At 34.3% G+C, this 23,377-nt stretch overlaps 2 protein-coding genes across 2 annotated transcripts; both read right to left on the reverse strand.

Annotated features, from left to right (window-relative positions):
• Window positions 1-2,964: 2,964 nt before the first annotated feature.
• Window positions 2,965-5,491, reverse strand: LOC131953496 (N66 matrix protein). Its single transcript, XM_059316685.1, has 3 exons — window positions 5,430-5,491; window positions 3,446-4,257; window positions 2,965-3,091 (listed from the first exon to the last, which is right to left on the reverse strand). Exons 2-3 carry the CDS (start codon window positions 4,242-4,244, stop codon window positions 3,078-3,080), a joined length of 813 nt encoding a protein of 270 aa, XP_059172668.1. The 5' UTR covers window positions 4,245-4,257; window positions 5,430-5,491; the 3' UTR covers window positions 2,965-3,077.
• Window positions 5,492-9,350: 3,859 nt separating this feature from the next.
• On the reverse strand, window positions 9,351-23,374 carry LOC131953488 (ubiquitin carboxyl-terminal hydrolase 8). Its single transcript, XM_059316678.1, has 23 exons — window positions 23,249-23,374; window positions 22,806-22,909; window positions 22,364-22,508; window positions 21,176-21,261; window positions 20,392-20,525; window positions 19,024-19,186; window positions 18,080-18,242; window positions 17,379-17,532; window positions 16,311-16,914; window positions 15,886-16,019; window positions 15,037-15,792; window positions 14,506-14,664; window positions 14,205-14,343; window positions 13,840-13,891; window positions 13,588-13,718; window positions 13,282-13,387; window positions 12,638-12,742; window positions 12,215-12,337; window positions 11,784-11,897; window positions 11,226-11,368; window positions 10,654-10,783; window positions 10,306-10,336; window positions 9,351-9,538 (listed from the first exon to the last, which is right to left on the reverse strand). Exons 2-23 carry the CDS (start codon window positions 22,874-22,876, stop codon window positions 9,402-9,404), a joined length of 3,780 nt encoding a protein of 1,259 aa, XP_059172661.1. The 5' UTR covers window positions 22,877-22,909; window positions 23,249-23,374; the 3' UTR covers window positions 9,351-9,401.
• Between the last annotated feature and the right edge of the window lie 3 nt (window positions 23,375-23,377).

Here is a 23,377-nt window from a genome sequence, read left to right on the forward strand (position 1 = left end):
GGGAAAGATGATGATGTGGTAAACCAGACAAACCCTTATGGGTGCCTGGCTAAAGTCGGTAAAGTTTAGGCTGCCTAAAACATACAACAACCAGCGCAATTCCAAGACTACAAACACAGCTGTAGTTTACTACACCTGCCCAATAGTCCGTCAATTTTTCTAATAGAAATTTAAATAGCAGCAATTTTTTTTTTAAAGCATACTGTCGCATTTCAAAAACAATTTTAACTTTGAAATCATTCAAGTGATAATACTATCACAGAAAAAAGCATACTAAGGTTAACAGGTCAGAATTGATTCAGTGTAATAACTGTCTCGCTTCTTTTTACTAATATGATTTCTTATAGTTCATGTATTTTGAAATAACTTCCTTTAAGTTTTGTGTGATTTTTTTTTTAATAATTTGGCGACGACAAAAAAATTATTTTGGCCTTTCATCCAATAATGTTTAGTTATTCAAACATACATTACCAACAATAGCTCGAATTTGTACAAAAACAATAGTTAAAAAAACAAAATTAAGATATTTCAATCATAACGTTATAATAAAACTACTCTCTGTTTTAAATTTTAAAAGATTTTTTTTAAAGACATATTTTTAAAATCATCTGATGTATCTAGAGTTAATTAAAAATAACTGAAAGATCAGTGCGAAAATCTACTAGATAATATGGAGTTGTCGGCCTTTGCACTTACTACTGCGACATCATACAGAAAATTCACAGGTAGAATTACAAATCTGGAATTTTTAAAATCCAATTTCTATTATTTGTGACATCTTCAAGTGCAAAACTAATATTTACAGCACCATTGTTTAAATAATTTATTCTTGTGCCCAAATAATTTTCTAAATAATCATTCAATTATCTTCCGACCCTAGTAAAGATTTATTGGGTTGCTGATTATCTGTGTTCAAGTCAGATAGTGGGGTTGAACTTGAAGAAACATAAATATCAAATATCAAACCACATATACATACACACTTTTATTTATTTATATATATATATTTATATATATATATATATATATATATATATATATATATATATATATATATATATATATATATATATATATATATATATATATGAAATTCTTTAGCTGATTTAGGTGTTTAGGAAATATAGTTTACTTCTGCAAAGCTTTTTCATTATATCTTATGTAGATTTATTGTCGTCAAATCTAGAAACTCATTTTTACCCATTTCTGGTGACCAATTTCTTTTACATTTACCAAATCAATTATTCATTGCGATATGATTATGTAATTTTTAATGTAATTAATTACGTTAAAAATTTTAATTAAAATCTAATTAAAAGATTTCTTGTATTTGATAAAAATTTGACACGTTGAAGGAGAGGCGATTGTTTTCAGGATATTGAGCACGAAGCTTACTCAGGGACAGATAATTGTCCGTTTGCGGAGTAATTTATTAATATTATGTTGTTAACATATGAATGGCGAATTGGAAAGTGAGTGTATATTAATTACATCATCATCATGATCATTCCTTTGTGGCCCCTGGGGAGCAAAGGGCTGCAACCACACATCTCCATCGGACTCGGCTTTGGGCTGCTCCCTTTATCTGTGCCCATGTGAGCCCAGCTGTTTTCGCCTCTTCTTCAACCGTTCTTCTCCATGTCTTCCTTGGCCGGCCCACCCTCCTTTTTCCCTGGGGATTCCATATTAATTACATGTTGATGAATAATTTAGCCGAGAGATTAAATACACAAAGAACTGCAAAATGCTTTGCAAAATATCTCACCAATTAACTGCATTTTTTAAATACCCTAATGTTATTCTTTATGCGTTTACGAATTTTCATGTAGTCTTATAAAACGAAATTTTTAACTATGTCTATGTTCAAATATGACCAGTATAGGGCTAGGGATCAATACCTTACAGAGATTGTACTCGTGTTGTACAAACACGTAATATATATTTGGCTTTAAATTTATTTATTTTTCATAGGTACGGATTTTGTAGATCACAACGTAGTTTACTCTGGTGGTAGATAGCGATGCATTTTACTTTCTTCATTTTAGAATTACCCGTGCTTTTATTTTTCCCTCTACTCTAAGCCTTACCATAATACTAGGTTTGACACTTACCATGACCTTAGACCTACCCTTTTCATAACCCAAACCTTTAGATTGACTTACGTATAGGGATCGGTTTAAAGTTAATATTAGGTTTAGCCAATTTGTAATCGACTGTAATCTGATGGGCAGAGATATTTACTGAGAAGGTAATTACTTGGGGGTTTGAAATGTCGCAAGATATAACCGGGAGTTATTCAGGGAGGGGGGGGGGGGGGCGCAGCCAGTGCTGTTGGTTGCAGGTCAGATGTATCTTGTTTTGTGCATTGTGTTTCATAGTTTTTGATTTACCTTGATGTGTTGACTTTAAATCAAAAGTTGTATTAGTTTTAACTACGATTTATATAGTTTCAGCTTCGATATGGAATTACATTTAGGAATTAGAATTGAGGTTGGGTTTAATTGATGAATGACATTATTTTATTTTAATATTTTTTTTGTTTAGTTAAATAACAAATTTAGGTTTATGAAAATAAAATATTTTTTGGTAATGTGTAGTTTGAAGTTTAGAATTTTGTAAGTGTACGTAAGGGTTTATTTCAGTTCCATGTTTCAATTTATGGTTTGAGTATACATTTTAAATTTCGCTACGGAATTCATTTAATTAAGTCGTTTGTTTGTGCTTTAGATCAGAATAAAGTTGTTTCTTTTAATTTTTTTGCGTTGTTCTATACAATTAAGTTGTTTTAGTTTTTAAACTAATATGAAAAACTCGGGTACATTCGTTACAAAACGTTTAGCATTTGCCATGCTTAATTATAGTGTTTATGTATATTAAAGGCAGAAACCGGTAGGTTTGTGTGTATAAAATTGTGTACAAAAGTTGTAAAACCAGTTGACGTTAATAAAGTAACACCAGGCTATATAAGGTAATGCTAATAATAAACTTTATTTTATAAATAAAGATAAAATTTGACTAGCATCGCTATAATCATCGTCGCTGAAACAGCATATCCGCTGCCATCGTCCTCTTTACACTTAATAAGATGACCCTAAAAATGGAAAAAAAATATTTTTGATTATTATAAATAGTTAGTTACGCTCCAAAATTATTTAGGTAACAAAAATAGCTGCAACTATATGTAAATTTTTAAGTTGTAAGTAAGGAAATTTCCTCTCTGGACCTAGAGATCAATTGAGCAGATGAGGTAGAGTTCAAATCTTTCTGCATTACAACAAGCCGCATACATTTCCCCCAACATAAAACAGACCTGGGTGGACTCAGAGTTGTCCTACGGTCACAAGTCCAAACCAAAATACACATTCAACCAAGCCATCCCATAAGTTACAATTTAATAAATAATCATGTAATAATAATAATAATATAAGTGTCATAGTTTTCTTACCTGAAACGTAGTTATCGGAGCCTTTTCCATAAGAGCCAGAGTTGGATGAGCCATAGTTGGATGGGACAGAGTAGCTAGATGAGCCATAGTTGGATGGGGCAGAGTAGCTAGATGAGCCATAGTTGGATGGGGCAGAGTAGCTAGATGAGCCATAGTTGGATGGGGCAGAGTAGCTAGATGAGCCATAGTTGGATGGGGCAGAGTAGCTAGATGAGCCGTAGTTGGATGAGCCATAGTTGGATGGGGCAGAGTAGCTAGATGAGCCATAGTTGGATGGGGCAGAGTAGCTAGATGAGCCATAGTTGGATGAGCCGTAGTTTGAGCCGTAGTTTGAGCCGTAGTTGTTACCTCCATTGAAGTAAAGACCATCTCTGTATTGATCGCTGTTACCTACTGGGCCATTTTTGTAACCGTTGCTGTAGCTGTTGCTGTTATATCCGTTGTTGTTGTAGCCGTTGTTGTTGTATCCATTGTTGTTGTTGTTGTAGCCGTTGTTGTAGCCGTTGTTGTTGTAGCCGTTGTTGTTGTAGTTGCTACCGCTGTTGTATCCACTGCCGCTGTTGTATCCACTTCCGCTATTGTAGCCCTTTCCACTGTCGTAGCTGCTGCTACCGCTGTTGTAGCCCTTTCCACTGTCGTAGCTGCTGCTACCGCTGTTGTAGCCCTTTCCGCTGTCGTAGCTGTTGCTACCGCTGTTGTAGCCACTTCCACTGTTGTAGTCACTGCTACCACTGTTGACGTACATACCGCTAGCAACAGCTACCATGGCGAAGCAGACAATTAACTTGATTGAGGCCATTTTGGATAGAGATCTAAACACAAATGAATAAGAATAGAATTTTAAGTTTCTTTAAAACAATTATTTTATTGGTAACTCAACAGACAAAATAGTTTTTTTTTAAATAGAGTTTTCAACCATACATTAGTTTTACAGTGCAACACTAAAACTCTAAGCCTAAAAAGTTGTGTTTTGGTTATTTTGTGTACCATAAATTGAGTACCAAACTTGTTTTTGTACTCCATACAATCAATACATTATAAGACTTTATTTAATAATACAGTTTTCAAACATTGTTCTGCAGTTTCGAACAACAAAATGTATAAAAGAAATAATTAAGGGAAATAATAGTCTATTAAAACGTTATTAAATTTTTAATAAACGCTACGAATTTAATGCAAAAAAGATAATGCTATAATAAACGATTCTTTAAATTATTGTAATATACATTAATGTAATAAAAAAATAGCCTACGGAATCGAAAACATTTGCATTAAATTTAACTATAGAAAACAAATGTACAAAAAACGTTTTAATAACAAGCTTGTATGTAATAATGCACTAAAATCGAATGATTTTCTTTAAATATATAATAATCAACTTCTCTATATATAATTAAAAAGAAAATCAACGTTCCAAGTTTCAGAGAAATTGGTCGATTAGTAGAGGTCAAAATTTCGCTCGCCAGTTTCGATCCATAAGACAGGTAGACAGACAGACATGACGAGGAAGCAGGGTCGTAGCGAGGGGGGGGCGGGGGGTGCGGACCGCACCGGGTGACACCATTTAGGGGGGTGACACCAAGGCAAAAAATAGCAAAATATATAGAAAAAAACTCGAGGGGGGGGGGGTGCAAATCGAAAGTTCGAGGGGGGGGGGTGCAAATCGAAAACTCGAGGGGGGGGTGCAAATCGAAAGTTTGAGGGGGGGGGGGGGTGCAAATCAAAAATTTGAAAGTTTGTCCCTGGGAAGGGTCTCTATGCCTCTGGGGGGGGTGACACCATTAAGTGCCGCACCGGGTGACACCCGACCTCGCTACGCCACTGCGAGGAAGCAAGTTAAATAAAAGCTTGTAAAAATTGAAACTGCCTATCATAAAAGCTTTGTTAATTTATCAAAATATATTACAAATTTCAGCGTTAAAAAAATAATGTTTAGTTTAACATCCAACATAGTTAAGGAAAGGCTTTGTTTTATTCTACTTACACTTGCTTCTGAACGAAAACAAGGGAAGTAACTGGCGAAGAGTAACTTCAACGGTGATTCTTTCCCCTTTTATACAAGTTAATTTATGATAGATAACATGTATTCTTGTCACCTTTGTCACATTTATCTTAAAGATCTGTAATGATTAATTTCATTTTAGACTAATCTCATGGGCAGAAGTTATTAAGTGAAGACGGCCCATTCAATACGACAGGAATACTTCTTTAAATATTAAGTTGTTACAAAATATAAACTATAAAACTAGAGTCTTATAGTCAAGTATTTAATAAATTAGTTTAGTATAGTTGGTATTCCAAAATACGTAATCAATATGACATACTAAAATAGACCAGAAATTACAAGTAGTATGCTCTACATTGAATCCAGTGTTTCTTCCAGACTTTTTTCTCCGGGGTGGGGGGAAGGGGACATGATATTTTCGGGGGGGGGGGGGGGGGGGGGGACACGCTGGTAAAAGTATGTTTTCTATATAAATTCCATTCCATTTCGTTCGGGGGGGGGGGAGATACATCGAAGATACTTTGATTGAATCTCTTCGATTTAAATATTTAAAATTCGCAGCAGGAGGCTAGCTAGAATTGTTATCTGTGATTTTTAATCCCTTATTTCGGCAACAATTGAGATATGGTATGTGGAAACATGGTCTGCCAAATGTTGTTGGTTATATGCTGGGGTGAAGATTGACGAATTGAAAAGGAAACGAAGAATAGCATCTTTCGAGGATTTTATCGCTAAACACCCAGAAGACTTCCCTCCTGAAGTTACTCGCAAGTAAAAAGCAAAGATTTGTTTCTTGGTCTGGTTACCAGTCAGATAAATTTACTTTTACTTTCTTTTTATGCTGTACGACAAATATTGTTGCGTCTATTGAATAAGAATAAAATATCTTGCCAGAAAAGGTCGCAAAAAAGTTTACAATTGCAGGGGAGGCCACAAACCTTACTAGATATTGACGGAGACGCCCATGACTTATCTAAGCATTCAAGCCCATAATCTTAATCCCCATCACCTCCCTTAATGCCAATTAACGACTTTCAACCATCAAACGTTAACGAACGTAATAATTAAATGCTGATGCTGCAGAGGTTAACCTCACTTAACTGTCGTGTCTGCAGTTCCCACACTACTGCCAAGTCTGTGTGACCTACATCCATTTTTTTGCCTACTTTACAGTTTTATGTTTTGATTTATGTTTAGATTCTCAACAGCACAGTTTCATATTTGTATGTCTATTTTTTATTTATCACTAAAATGTGTTTTCTGTTCAAGTCTGTGACTTTACAAATCAATATTTGAAACTAATAGGTATGTGTCAAACAGACACACTGTTCTCATTCAAAGGTACACTAATGAATTCAAGCCATGGATGGGGGACCTAGACATATAGCCTCTCTGGAGGCACAGCAGAATCTAAAATATTTGCATAATATATTAGTTAGCATTATATAGTTTAATTGTGGGGTGGCTCTGATTGAATGGTAGATCATAGTGCTGTTAACTGGAAAGTCTCGAGTTCCAATCCGTGTCATTAGCACGTCCTTGTGTCAACTCAGGTCTGTCGGGTACCTGACATACATCAGGAAAAGTAAAGGCAGCTTTGCATAGTGTGGAACTTAAAATTTTGGGAGGCTGACACTGTTTAAAGTATGTTTTCTGGATCTATAATATAACGCTGGTGGTAGTGTGTCAGTCCTTCCGTCATCGCTATAGATTTCGGAAATCTCTCCATGGGCGCGGACGCCCGGGAAAACGTGTCATTTGACGGCGGTTTAGATGACGCCTTGGGTTCGGGGAGGAGAGATGTCTGGGCGGACGGCGAAGCGCGGTAAACCCTGACTATACGGACACCCGCGCGCAGCGCGGTGCGCTAAAAAAATATCCGCCCCAATGCGGTGACCCCATCGAGTTAATATCCATATCCACAACGTGGCGAAGCACGGGTATAAGCGTTTGTGTTTAGTTTTGTTCGGTTCCATAGTTGAAACATTTAAAAAGATTCCCCGTGGCGTAACACGGGTATGCAACTAGTATAATATATTTTTCGGAGTGACTACTCGGAAGAAGATTTTTCTGTTTTATTTAGGAGGTGGGGGGAGGTAGACGTCAATCGGTGGTACTACGTGATGCGTTTGTGTTAGCGTTTGCGCTTTTGTTTGTGTTTGCGTTTGTATTGTTGTTGTGTTTGCGTTTTCGTTTGTGCTGTGTTTTTATTTTTTGTGTGTTTGTGTGCATTGTGTTTGTCTTTGCGTTTGTGTTTAGTTTTGTTCTGTTCCCAAGTTGGTACATTTAAAAATAAACCGGAAGTGATCTCCCCTAAACTTTCTCGAATATTCTTATACTAGCCATCGGTAAAATGTTGTACTTGTTTGAGAAAAATAATTTATGAAATAGTTATTGGTTAAAACGCAATTTGATTATCTATATTTAAATGATTGTTGACAAGAGAATAGTAAAAACACAAATAAAATTAAATATGTCAAAAACAAATTTTGGAATATAACTTATTGAATTTATTTTACATCTGTATATAACAAAATTTAATATTTAGAAAAAAAAATTATCACTTTTTCTATTTACATACTTCTCACAATTAATGGGATTTTTTTTTGGTGAATAATGTAATATTATTAACCTGTCAAACAAAAGATTGGGGAGCCTGGTTAAAATATAAATGCATCATTTACTCATTACTAATGAGTCTATAATTCGCAGTGTACAAAATTTATGAAAGCAACAAACCAGTGTAAAATCTGGTGGCAGCATAGATATAATAAACATTAAAACTTGTCTTAAGATTGCAATTTTCTATACCTCTTTTACTGAGCACATTTCTTTGAAAATCTATTCATGAGCTTTGTTTTTGGTAGGCCTATACACATAAAAGTTAGGCTTAATTTAAGCTAAGAGAGAAGAAAATTGTAGAACATCAATCTGGGTTCTTACGTAAAGTAAAAGAAAAATAACATTGCGCTGACTACACAGTCCTACATAGGCCACATCACATCTAAAACGTTTTATACAATGTGTTGGTATTGTTAAATTTCATGTTTGGTTTTACAATATTTAAAATGGACATTGTATCCACAAATTGGTTCTCTTTTGCTTTTATAAGCAAAGAATCCTGAAAATGTAACACAAGAAATGTTTAACTGTTCTCACGTATATCAAAGATGACTACAAAATAAATCAGATTACTAATGGAAAATTTAATGAGTGTAAAGAAACAACTTGCTCCTTGACTCATATGACAGACTGTAATTAGAATAATTATTTCACTTTATTAGTGTTAAAGTATCAATTGCTTCAAGTGTGGTTCAGTCAACAATAATCCAATAAGGGTGCTGATTGATTTTATTGGTCTAATACACTAAAATGTAAATTTCTCAATTTACAAGCTAAACAATTGCACAAATATATTGTTCTGGATAAATAAAATTATATAAAATAATTTTTTAAATTTAAAAAAAAATGAAAACACAACTAATAAAATGTATACATTAAAATGCTACTGGGCATTTTATGAACTGAAACTTTGGGTTTGGAGGAAAACTCTCTTTTCAAACCCAACACTACCCAACCCTACATGAAATATTTTGGGTACAAAAGTTTAGTTTTCAGGCACCAATGATGACAATAAAAAAAAATAGTGAAAACACTATCATAGGCATATTTTAAAGCAGGTTGTTATGCAGTCTTAAAGCATGCTGCTTTTAAATCAATGAAATTCATCCAAATAGATAGTTTGCTTCCTCTACTTTGCTGTAAAGGCTGTTACTGGTGAGGTTTATATATAGGTGCTGGCATGTCAATCGATGTATAGTAAAGCACAAGGGCAGCTGTGGTCTGAAAAAAATTTACATTACTGTTTAATTTTTTTTTTAAATAAAGGCTGAGGTTTCATTTTTGAATATTGTTTCACATTCTTTAAACACCTGACAAAATTGTTTTGTCTTAGTATTCCGGGAGAATAAAGTACACAAAATTTGTAAAAAAACAAACCTTCACATCAGAACTTGCTATTTCGTACACATCCTGGTCATCAAATTTGTACCATTTTTTATTGGCAGAGTTGCGGCAAAATGCTGTGTCTGAAATAGCAGATTTTTAAATAACTTCAATTTCTCTTGCACACAAAATCAAATGTGCTGGCTTGCAATGACTTACATTTTTTAAAACCTGAGATGGAATGTGAGAAAAATCTCAAGACTTGTAAGATAAACCTCATGCTATAACAAGGATTTCATTGCATTTCTTATTTTGCTAAATTGATCAGGGCATCAGCTATGGTAATGTATTGTACTGGAAAGTGTGGGGGTCGGCGTGGTCGAGTCGGTAAAGCTCATGGTTGCTAAACCGAAAAATCTCGAGTTCGAACCCTCGGGCAGATGAGCTCGTTAGCTGGAGACAGCCACTCTTCTAGGAGAGACAACTCCAAAATCAAACAACTGCTGCCTTGTAGTTTGTTCTTGGTTGGACCAAGGCTATGGAATCAAATCCAAAAAAGAAAAGCAGGCTGAAATCGGAGTCAATGGCCTCAATGGCGCATAACCAGTTGACACATATCCTTAATTGTGATTGAGGCGTGGTCGAGTCGGCAAAAGCACATGGTTGATAAATTAAAAAAAGTCTTGAGTACAAACCTTCTGGCAGATGAGGCTCGATCCCTTCCAACACTAAAAATTAAGAACGAAGAAGAAGTAGACTGGAAAGTGTAACTGCTGGACGTTAGGGCTGTAACACTGAAACTTTAGTGTCCAATAAACTTACTATCATGCATTGTTTTAATTGATACTTTAATTGGTGGGGGGAAATCATTATTTTTTTTAGATAAAAATCTTGTAAAGTGTGTACTTACAATTACCACCTTCCATTGTACCATAATGATTCTGTGGATAAGTCATGAAAAATAAAAATATAAGATCACAACAAATATCAACTTAAAATGAATAATAAAAATGGAGATATTAATGCTAATGTTCTACTGCTTTTGGTTTAGGCATTCTTTTTTTTACTATAAATCTTTTGATAGGATTTTTGACTAATGTTTTAAAACGCTATTCAGAGTCATGCTGGTGCATTATTAAGGTGGAAACATAATTGTCCTGGTGTATAATTTACATGTAACATAATTGCAATAATTTATATTCTCATTCTTTAAATTACAAGAATAATATTTAAAAAATAGAAATATGAAAAAACGTACTGATACTCCATATAAATTATATTTGTTGCGAGGACGAGGGCCTATAATGTAGGGGGAGAAGTCTAAATCCACAAGTGGGAAATCAACAAAAGTGGTTTTCTTCTGCATCCACATCCCTTCGGCATGAAACCTTTGAAAGTATTGAAAGAAAAAAATGTACACAGGCTAATACATCAAATATCAAGGTCTAATGATAGATCATAATAATCTCAAGCTTGGTTTAGGGGTCTGTGATGACTGCTTTGAAAACCAACTACCTAAACGACCAATACTGAAACTTGTTTCAGTAATAATTGGGTTTCATGCAATGAGGTCAGCATGTTTGGGTCGGTCAAGTCCCAAGGTCGAACACCTGGGTAGATAATAATAGCTGATATCCTCCCTGATAGCTGAGGGAGGAGGACAGCAACCCATCTAGGAGAGAAAACTCCAAATCCAACAAATGCTGCCTAAGTTTGTTCTGGGTTCGACAAATGCTATAGAAGCAAATCCAGCAAGAAAAGTGGGCTGAAATAGGAGTCAACTACTCTAATGTTAAATTATTCAAGGTAATCTGGGAAAGTTTCACAAACCTGTTTAATCCAATCAGTAGAATAGGAGGCAGTTTCCAAATGTCAATTTTTTTCTTGGAGTCTCTCTCCACTTTACACTGCGGACATTTCCATTTGCTACTCCCTGTCATCAGTTCTGGGTTTAGAAATTCTTTAATACAGTCCTGAAAATTGTGTAAATTAAAAACCTTAAGTTACGGCTAACATGTTTATTACCATCAAGATTTCCATATCTACAAAGTTTCAGAACCTTTAAAATATGCATACAATTCTAATAGCAAACCTTCCATATCTACATAGTTTCAGAACCTTTAAAAATATGCATACAATTCTAATAGCAAACCTTCCATATCTACATAGTTTCAGAACCTTTAAAATATGCATACAATTCTAATAGCAAACCTTCCATATCTACATAGTTTCAGAACCTTTAAAATATGCATACAATTTTAATAGCAAACCTTCCATATCTACATAGTTTCAGAACCTTTAAAATATGCATACAATTCTAATAGCAAACCTTCCATATCTACATAGTTTCAGAACCTTTAAAATATGCATACAATTCTAATAGCAAACCTTCAGAGAGCATTTAGAAGAAGCTGGAATAGGCAGGGACAAAAACATGAAGGTTTGGAAATTGACTGACATCTTTTTGCAAGTTCCGCAAGTTAGTGTGGATTTCAGTTGCCCCTGTAGATTAATTTACTTTAGTTGTGATAGGTATTAATTGAAATTGTAGTTTATATCGCATAATTATACCATTTATTACATCAACTTTTAATGTATATAGTTACATTTAAAACAGCAGCCAAAAATTGATGCCAGGCACTACACAAGTATATGCCAACCCTCTCCATGCACTGTAACAACTTATGCCAACCCTCTGGCTATATTACTCAAGAAATGCCAACCCTAAAGCTCCACTACACCCAGATACACCAACCATCTAATTTCATTTAGAAAAAGTTCTAAAATCAAAGCAGACCTGCCTACAACACTTTACCTACCTGAAACAGTTCAACAATGACAGACTTGTGTAGCAGTTTATGATGTTGCCAGGCTATCTGTGCAGCATACTCATCTGTGAGCCTGTCATTATCTTGTTCTGGGATAGGTGGAGCTTTCTTCACCTGCAGACAGAGATTTTCTTTCATATAATACACTCAATAGAATGTTGATATTAGAAAATCTGTTGGACTAGTCTCACTACTTTCTCTTTATCCCATTAACACATTCTTGTATCATTATTAGAAAATCTGTTGGACTAGTCTCACTACTTTCTGTTTATCCCATTAACACATTCTTGTATTATTACAAAAAAGAAATGTTACCCTATTAGCCTCATTTTGGCCATCATATAACAATCAACAAAAAGGTTAACTTTTATCTACCCGAATAAGGTAATATCTATACAAATGTGACACTGTTACCTCATTTAAACCTTCATGTAAACCATCCAGCAAACAAATGAGAAACTCCTGTAAATCCTGTTGCTGGTCGCCAGAAAACATTGGATTGTACTGGCCAACCACATTCTGGAAAGAGATTTTAACAGCAGCTGTTAAAAAAAGTTTTATATTGTTCTTTGATTGAGATGTTTTTAATAGTTTCAGATCTCAGATTTTATACATGATTAAAAAGGGCTCTGAATGCTGTTGTTTTAAAAATTAAAATAACTTAGAACTTGATTAAAATACAGTAGAGAGAATGGTCCCAGAACCATCCATGGTTAATAATTCCATTCTGTAAAATGTACATAAATAAAACACCTTCCTCCGTAAAATAAAAAATATGAACTTTCATAAAATATGAAGTTCCCTTTTCAGACCAGAAAATCGATAAAGTAAAGATTATCAGTTTTCTTATCAGGGCATATGAAGGGATGGTGTGGTCAGCATTATGCCCAGCTGCCTTTACTTTCAGTCAGGGATTCGTCAGAGCTGGGTGGACGCAGGGATGTTTTACAGTCTCCAAATACAACCCATTCAGTTGAGCACTATACATCCCCTTAAAAAGCACACCAACAACACTAAAACTAGATTTGTAGGAACTGATATAAATATGACAAAAATACCTTCAAATCTTGTGGTGTTATAGATCGGTACTGCTGAGACCACAGAGCTTTCATCACATAGGCAAATTCATCCACCACTTCTCCATGCATTCCTTGAGAGCTTTCTCTGTATGTTTTCATATGTAAGAAAACAAATATTCTAAGATCTTGTAATTTCACATCCTCTTCTACTTATAGTGCAGTGTATGTGATGTGTCTTGTGGGTATATGGGTTTCAAGTAAGTCAACTGAGAAATTAGTACTAGTGGCTCACTAAATCTTCTATAGCAAGCCTAAGAAAGTAACAGAGAGTAACAAAAAGGTTACCTATTAATGGTGAACAGATGGTTATCTTGAAGAAAGTAGACAACAAGAGGCGTTGTGTTGTTGAGGCATTGAATAGTTGAATTCATGTAACAAGTGTTGCCCAGATTTCTAAGCCCGGTGAGTGCAGGACCCTGACAATGTAAACACTCATTAAGGCATAAAGTTTTCTATCAGACACCAATGGAAGGTTTAAAGTTACTTAAATATATTACAGCATTATTAGTAAGTGATACCTAGCTTACGTTAACTTACCACATTGCCATAGACTGGATTTAAATCGCGTTTTCGTACAATCTGTTTAGGTCTGAAAAGTTTGTTAATCAAGAAAATCAGTTTTAAAATATGAATATATGGAATAAATTTGTTAATGGGAACCAAATATGGGGAAAAACTCTAAGCATCAAGAAAATGATTTAAGACAATGTTTTCTCTCTTCAAAGTCCTTCTTTGTTTTTCCTGCTCTCCTGCTAATCACTTGTGTTGGGTAATTTCTAAACCAACACATATGTTTGTGACAGCACAGAATAATACAAGTGTACTAGACATTTGGTGAGAGTTGTGTACTGACCATGTGCTGTGCTAAATGTACTAGACATTTGGTGAGAGTGTGTACTTACAAAAGCTTAACGGCCCTGTTCACAGAAGGAAATATTTTATTGTTTGCCACTTCATCTTCTAGTAGCTTTTTAATGTTTGGGGAAGAATGTGAGTGACTTAAAACTGCTGGCTCATCTTTAAGAGGCATCTTGAATGTCTCTACACAAGCACACATAAAGATATATATATATATATATATATATATATATATATATATATATATATATATATATATATATATATATAATATCAGATATATATAAATAAAAGATTATAAATTATAAAATAAGGAAGAAAGTTGAGAAGAATAAAAAACAAGACCTGTGGGTTTAGAAAGTGGCATAGCAGGAGCAGTCCAATGTGTACTCCCACTATTGTGGTCAATGTAGAAGTATCTGTTGGTGGCCGGGTCAAGGCGCTTTTCCCAGCCATCAGGCAGATTTTGTGATGGTACAACTGTCACCCTTGTCTGTCCAGCGGCTAAAGTAAAAAAGATGCCTGTGAGAAATTTTTTTGATAGTATCCCTAACATCCTGACACTAATTTTAACCCAACTTGTCAATATGCTAGAGAAACAAAATTTGATGATACTGCATATGTAAGATGAAGCTGGTAGTAGGCTCACAAATTACTGTAAAAATTTTAACAAACATGTTCTTTACAAATGATAAACATTTTATCAGATATGCTTTACACAAATAAGAAATTATTTTGATCAGATTCGCAATTTAGCATCTGACCAGATCTTGCAACTTTATTAAAGTGTAAACAAAACTGTACCTTTCCCCATAAAGTTTAATAAAGGAACTTTTACAGCCAATTTATGTTGTGGTTTTTATTTAAACATCTTACCTTTATTAAAAGAGCTTTCTGGAGTTATTTTAGTCTTTTGTGCAGCTCTCTCTTCCAATTCACGTCTAGCTCTCTCCCTTTCTGCCAATTCATGTTTAGCTCTTTCTTTCTCTTCCAATTCACGTCTAGCTCTCTCCCTTTCTGCCAATTCATGTTTAGCTCTTTCTTTCTCTTCCAATTCACTTCTAGCTCTCTCCCTTTCTGCCAATTCATGTTTAGCTCTTTCTTTCTCTTCCAATTCACGTCTAGCTCTCTCCCTTTCTGCCAATTCATGTTTAACTCTTTCTTTCTCTTCCGTTTCACGTCTAGCTCTCTCCCTTTCTGCCAATTCATGTTTAACTCTTTCTTTCTCTTCCAATTCACGTCTAGCTCTCTGTCTTTCTGCCAATTCATGTTTAGCTCTTTCTTTCATTTCACGCCTAGCCCTGTCTCTTTCTGACAACTCTTGTATAGCTCTTTTCTTCTCTTCAAAGTCCTTCTTTGCTCTTTTCTGCTCTTCTGCTAATCTTCTTTTTTCCTCTTCTTCATTTTGTCTTCTTTCCTTAATCACCCTTTCTTCAAATTCCTCTCTAATATTTTGATTATCAACACCAGGCCTGCCATCATCCCCTTTATCTACAACATTCACCTCCAACCTGCCCAGGTTGTTCTCACTGTCTTTTGACTTGTTTTTTAGTTGCAGTAGCTCAGCCTCCATCAGCTTTCTTTTTTCTTCTTCCTGTACAATAAAATAACTTTCTAATGTTATAATTAAAACTAGAAATACAATCAAAGAAAAATCAAGAATAATATATAATTAAAGCAAGTGAAACAACACCAATAATTATTGATAAATTATGTTTGTAAAACTGACTTCTTTAAGGTTTCTTTCCATATCTTTCAAATGTGTGTCTTTTGTTCTGTCTTGCCGTAGTTTCTCCACTTCTTCCATCCTACGCTTCGTTTCTGCTTCGTCACGTTTTGCCTCTTCTAAACCTAGAAGCCTGTCAAGATTTTCAAGTTATTTTGCTTGTTATAAACATTGTTATGCTGCACTATACATTGATTTTTAAGTTCTATTAAGTAATTCCAACAGTTATTAGATCAGAGCAAATACAATAACAAGAGTTAGTTAATCATTTCCACCATCCACTATTCAATTTGCAATTTTTTAACATTAAAGCACCTCTACATGAGTGACCTAGTCATATGTGTTGGTCATTCTCAACAGGATTACTTGATCTAAAAATAAGTATTTCATGTTTTGCATATCATTTCTGCATATTTTACCTCACCTTTTTTCTTCTTCCAAAGTAAGGAATTTTCTCTGGTCTTCCTGTTGTTTTGCTTCCTCGTCAAGATTCTCCTTTAACTTTTTCTTTAACCACAGCAGAGCAGCTGCATCTTGTTCTTCCTTCGTTTTCAGAAGCTGAAGATCTTTCAAACTTTTCTCTATGTCCATGATTTTGTCTTGTCCGGGCAGCACAACAATATTTGGCTGAAATTCTTTCCACCCATTCTTCTCTCTCTCTCCTCTATTAATATCGGAGACCAAGTTGTTTTTTATTGTTAAGTTGTTGATTTTAGGTCCATGGGCCAGTATATCATTGTTCAAGTTTTTATTTTTAAATGATTTCATGTGAACAGATTCTAAATTGTACTCAAGTTGAGAAACATTGTCACCAAATGAATTCTTTATATATGGGCTTATATTACTGTCAAAAGACAAATCCACATCGTCTGTCTTTGATGGCTTAAGTTTACGATCAAATTGTGGAAATGGTTTTAACTTTGAACCTGCTGAATTGCTACTTCCTAAAGCAGATAAAGGCAGTTGGGCTGGTTGTAATAGCAGCTGGGCTGGTTGTAATGGCAGCTGGGCTTGGTAATCAAAGCCCACTGGTGACATAAAGAATAGATTTTTATACATTTATCTTAAAGCAACATACGATAGATTGTTATATAATTTTATCTATAATCGATCTAACAAATTATCTACAACATTTAATGGGGAAATCAATTTTATTACAAAACAAATTAATTATTGGCGAGGTTGATTTAAAGATCATAATCCATAAGTTTAAGTTCTTTCACCGCCACATCAAAACTGTGAACTCATTCTTCTTGTACTTCTTTCCTAATATTTATTTATGGAGGAGTCAGGCAACAAGTCCAAAATGGTGGGCAAACTGGGCGGTGGTCTCCAGACCAGCAAGCACCCCATACAACTTTTTTCTGAGAAGTGTGCTTCAACCAGGTACGTTTGAGCAGTGAATCATGAGGGTTACTACTGCAAATTCGTAACAGTTCAACACAACTGTATGTCATTCAAAACAGGTAAAAAGGAATCAATGTCTACTTACAGGTTACAGTAGGTGAAGGAGCTTTAGCAGGGATAGAGTCACTAGGCCTAATCACATGGGGATTTGTAGTTAGTGTGGGATAAAATAAAAGCCAGGATTCATAGCCTCCATCCAGCACAAGTGGCTCTGATTTGATGATGCAGCTGGTGTTAAACTAGTAGATAAGAAAGGTGGTGTCAAGCCAGTGGCGTAGGCAGGGGGGGGGGGGTTAGGGGGGGTCATAACCCCCCCCATAGACCCCTCGGTATATATATATAAAAAGTATGAGGGGGGTGCAAATCGAAAGTTTGAGGGGGGGGGGGTGCAAAAAGTTTGAGGGGTGGGTGCAAATCAAAAGTTTGAGGGGGGGGGGGTGCAAATTGAAAGTTTGAGGGGGGTGCAAATCAAAAGTTTGAGGGGGGGGGGGGGTGCAAATTGAAAGTTCGAGGGGGGTTGCTAATCGAAAGTTTGTCCCTGGGTAAAAATTGGAACCCCCCCCCCCCCCCCCCCCCCTTGAGACGATCCTGGCTACGCCACTGTGTCAAGCTAGGACAAAAATACATTTCCATATACAATATGAACTAGCATATACAATATGAACTAGCATATACAATATGAACTAGCATATACAATATGAACTAGCATTCCATCACAATTTTTGAAGTGTTTAATTCCTTTACTTAGCATATTTTTTTAACGCTCCAATGCAAATAATTACATACCTTATAGAGTGCATCCTTCAGAGTTTTTAATGGGTGGCCAAATGAAACATTTTCTAAGGTAGAATTCCAGTCTAATAAAATTATATGATCTGCATTCATTCTTCGACACCAGGTAGCTGTTGATTTGCTGGGAAGATTAGCACTTATGTGTTTCACAGTTGAGCTATAGGAAAAAAGATACAACAGTTAGCTTAATTATTTTTGCATATGGAAAAATTGAAGATAAAAATATGCCGTCAACAATATGATTTTTTTGGAATTAAGGTATTATTGATAAAAAAATTCATAAAAGGAACTAGTCATAATGCCCTATTTAAATAATCAAGTCATTTTCAAGTTATTTTCTCTATAATAAAAGTCAAGATTAAAATAAACTAAGACCTAAGTGATAAATGGGAGCAGGATTTCACCTCCAACCCAGAACAATTACCCCCGGTACATTGCCCAAAAAAGACTACTTCCTGTTAATTAACTCCACCCCCCCCCACCCCCACCCCCACCCACTTGAGATTTAGAGATACAGAAAAGAAATAAGGATAAGTTAGAGTTAGGATGAGGATTAGGGTTTTAAGGATAGGATTAGCAATAGGGATAGGGGTTAGTGAAATGGTTAGGGTTAGGATTAAGCATAAGGATAAAATTAGGTACAGGTGGTAGTGTTAGGGATAAAAATGGAATAAGGGATGTGGTTAACTATGGTGGTGTTTGGTGTATGGATAGGGGTTTGATAAGGGTGAGCAAGTAATTGACAGGGTGTAAAGACAGGCAATGACCATCATTTGGTTTGATTGTCACAAAAGTGTGGCTAAAGTACTTTTACGTTCTTCAAATGTTAAAATGTAGTTAAACCACTCTATACTAACATGTTTAATTTTTTTAAAGAAAGCTGCATATTTTCAAAGGATCTGGATACAGGTAGAAGGGTAAAATTAATATTGACTTACCCAGGTGATATAATTTCTGCAGGGACACTAATGCAGTCAGAATGACTTATATGTGATGCATTAAAATCTTCAGCTGAGCGAACATCCATGATAACTACTTTAGTTGTATTGTCTCGAAGTAAATTACAAAGATTTAAACTGCTGATTGAACTTGATGTAACATCTGAAAATATTTTTAAAAAATAAAAATGTAGGCAATGATATGGTTTATTGTGACTTGCAAGCCTGTTAGGCTTAAACATTTGAAATTCAAGCAAGCAAAGTAGAAAAGATGAATGGATAAAAATGTAGCTTTAATATATCTCAATAAAGTAGTCACACAACATTGCACTAATTAATTGCTTCATGTAGCTAATATCTTAAATCAAAGAAGTTACTGTTACTCTGCAATAACACTTAAAGTCCTCTTAATTGCAATTTTTCACAATAAGCAGCAGATTTTTTTTTTATATTTGACCACAATTTGATAAAAATGTAAATACTTTTTCAAATTTAATTGGAATTTCAAGTGCTCTAAAAATTGCCTATGTCCTATTCTCTCCCCCCCCCCCCCCTCCCACTCCCCCACCCTCACACACACAAGATAACTTTCACGTTAGTTTAGAAATTGTTAGACCTATAACATGAACAATTATTAGAGATTGCCAGGGACATCACTTTTTTTTCTTAAACCCAGCAGTATAAACAAGTACATGTTTGGATTATGTAGGTTTTAAATTGATTGTATTCAACATTTAGTCAAACACTCCAACCTACTAAGAATACTTTCATAATTTTTTTTTATTATTAGCTAAAAATGTGACAAAAACAAAATTAATATAACTAACTTTCATTCAACAATATTTTAACCATATTTACATATGTCTCAATCTTTAAATAAAAAAGTATGGGATTTAAACAAAAGGCTTACAAAAATGATGACATTGACACAAAGTGCCAAGAATACACAATGTGGTTGGAAAAGGCTGACTTTTTTCCACTCATGACTACAGTGAGAGGGGGAAGCTACCAGGTTAAAAAATGGAGGGTGAATATTATTACCTGTAAAATAAAAATACCTTGCGAAACTAACGGTAGACTACCAGTAATGCAATATTAACAGTAAATGAACCGAGCACAGGGGATATACATTTCATTTATAGAACTGCTAACATTTTAGAAAACATTTTTCCAAATAATGCTTTTGGGGAAAATTTAATTGAAAATTATCACTGGAGAAATTCTGACTAGAGTATAGATTCTGAAAAAAAAAACTTTATTGCTCAATTTATTTTTTATATAATTATAAATTTCTGAGGATATTCTTTTTTATTGTAGCATTCATCCATTAACATGTTTAGTATCAAAGTTAAACAAAGGGATCTATACCTGATTGTGTTTCCTCCAGTTTTTTATTTGACTCCTCAACACCATCTTTAACATTCTCTCTCACAGCAATTTCTTCATCTGCTTCTAGTACAGACAATGTATTGGCAATAGCTTCTGCTTCGTTTAGATCATATCTGATAATGTGAAATATAAAAAACATCAGAGCTATGAGCCCAAATAAGGACTAAAAGTGTAAAACATAATTTGAATGTTTATTATAACTGTTTACTACTTTAAGAGAATGACCATCTTCAAATTTTCATGATATTTTCATAGTAATATTCTATAATATTTTAAATTTAATATCATAGAAAATTGTCAACACGTTTTATGATCATTTAATGTAAACTATTTGTAATATATTGTGAGTTTTATCACAAAGAAAGAAAGTTAAATGCATAGCACCAAAAAAGTTGCATCTGTTTCAAAACAAAACTAAAAGGTACAACATTGAATTCTAAGATGTATCTGGTTGGACATAAAAAGAAATTAAAATACGGTGGTGGGAATAATGCTTTAATACTTTTCTTTTAGGGACGGAGTGGTCTAGCGGTAGAGAGCTGGACAGCTAACCCGTAAGTGTCGAGTTCAAATCCAGGTTCAAGTCAGTAAGTGAGTCCACCCAACTCTGATGGGTACCTAACTCACGTTAGGGAGAGTAAAGGCGGCTGGGCATAGTGCTGACCACACTATCTCTTCATATGCCGAGGTCACAGAAACAAGTAAACTCTACTTCACTTGCCCCATAGACTGTCAGGTTTGAAAGGGAAACTTTTTACTTTACCTTTCTTTTAAACTTTCAGCAAGTTTCTCTGCTCGTTCAATAGCTTTTACTTGATTAGAACTCCCTATCAGTTTATCAAAATAATCCTGTGAATAATTAGATCATTGTTACAGACACATAATCCTTGTAAGCATTACTGTTTGAGAAAATATATATGCAACAAAATAGTATACTTTCAATAAAGCTTAAAATGTCAAATCAGTGAGTTAAAGCCCAAGACAGAGAATTACAATTAAATACTTTCACAACACAACTTAACTGAAACCTAAGCACTTAGTTTCTCTGATTTAAGTTGTTTTTTACTTTCTCATATACAAGGTATAGAGGAAGTATTGTAATCGTGCAAAAAATAAAAATTGTGTATGTGTGTTTATGTATACGAACACAATAACTTGAGTACTGTTACAGTTAGGTAGATGAAATTTCATACATAAGTATTATGTCAAATATGTAGTTCTGTATCAAGTTTTCAGCGATTTCCGGAACCCGAAATGGAACTTATTGTACTTTTGGTTTTTACAAAAGCTGATGGATAAACGTAATTTCACATATCAGTTAAAGATCTAATTCTCTGCCTTCTGTCAAATTTTGAGTAATTTCCATTGGCCGGAGGTAGTACTTAACACAATTTCCAATTAATAAAAACATATGAATTTATAAAGTACTGATATTCCACACTATTATACACATTTTTGCCACTCACTTGGAGTGCAATCCTTTTTTCTACGAGATTCTATTCTAATTCTATTTTAAAAAGTCTAAGTGATTAAAAATCATGTCTATATCCCGTTTTGAAATACCTGCTGTGTTATATAAGAATAGTCCAGAAAGTTTAAGACAGTTCACCCCCGCTTTAATTTAAGAGAAATGAAAATTGAAGCAGTTTTGAGTAACTGAAAAAAAGAAGATGGTGCTAGATTTATCATGGATGAGATCAAATGAAACTTCAGAATGTGTATCCACATCTCACTAGGCCTAGCCTGACATGAGTAAAGACTATTTTGAGAAAATGCAAAAAAGTTGCCAGAGACCTGTAAAAGCGGAAAGAGCCTACTGTGGCGGCCCCATGTGTCCAGAGTAGTAAAGGGAAAAGACTATTTTTTTTATCAGCAGTAAACTCAAAAATATATTTTGTATGTTAATTCACTATTTTGTTTATCTCAAATAATAGTTCAAGGGAAAGCTTACTTTTTGTTTTTTATACTCAGGTTTGGATTTTATGAGACGAAGCATATTAAAGTATTTTATGTAAAAAATAAATGCTCTCTCTTCATCTCCCTGTAAGTCATATGCCTCTGCATCTTCAAAAACTTTCTTGTTTGATTTAATAATGCTGGAATGAGAAAAAAAAAATATTATGACCTGAAAATTATGATTAAAATTATGTTTTCTTGTAGTATACTGCTATTTTTAATGCAGAGATCATGTGTAAAGTTAATACATTTTCTAATAACTCCCAATAATAATACCATACAGACTGTACTTTTCTGTGACTCAATATGAACAGGCTCAGACCTAAATGGTTTGTTACATTTCTTTTAAATTGCTTAGACAGTTGCTCTAATTACTAATATAGATTCTATATTGAATGTAAACAATTAACAAGGATTTTGATGCCTTTCATACTTACATAGCCACATTATTTGTTGAAAGTGTTTTCACGTCACTTAACTTGTGCAAATCTCCAAGACATTTGCCCATGTACAACTCCTTTTTTTTTTGGCATTATGTCAGCTAAATAGAAAAAAATATTGTTAATTTTATTTCAGATTTTACATTCATACTTCAACATATCTATGATTTTGGATTCAAAATGACACTTTTTTCTGTCTGTTTTGACAAGATGTGTTCATCAAATCATACTCAAAATACACACATTATATCAAGCAGATAAAACAATAACAGATATTCTCAAACCACCCTAAATTGTCTGTATTCATTGTCTATGCTTTACTCTGCATGTAGTACAGTCACATAAAAATCTAAGCTCAGGCATCCCACATAAACTAAATTTAGAGTAATCATAAATAGTAAAATCATTAAAATAATTAACTAACACTAATTTTTGTTTACCTTATGTTTTAGGTCTGCTTAAATATTATGATTTGTCAACCACCTGGAACATAGAATTATGGAGGAAAGCTAGGCAGGAGATTATGGGTGTACAAATAAGAAGGAGGAAGTGGTGCTGGGTGGGTCACA

This window comes from Physella acuta, unplaced genomic scaffold (assembly GCF_028476545.2).
Source record: "Physella acuta isolate Inbredline_101_S28 unplaced genomic scaffold, ASM2847654v3 ptg000926l, whole genome shotgun sequence".
In the NCBI taxonomy this organism is placed as follows: Eukaryota; Metazoa; Mollusca; class Gastropoda; family Physidae; genus Physella; species Physella acuta.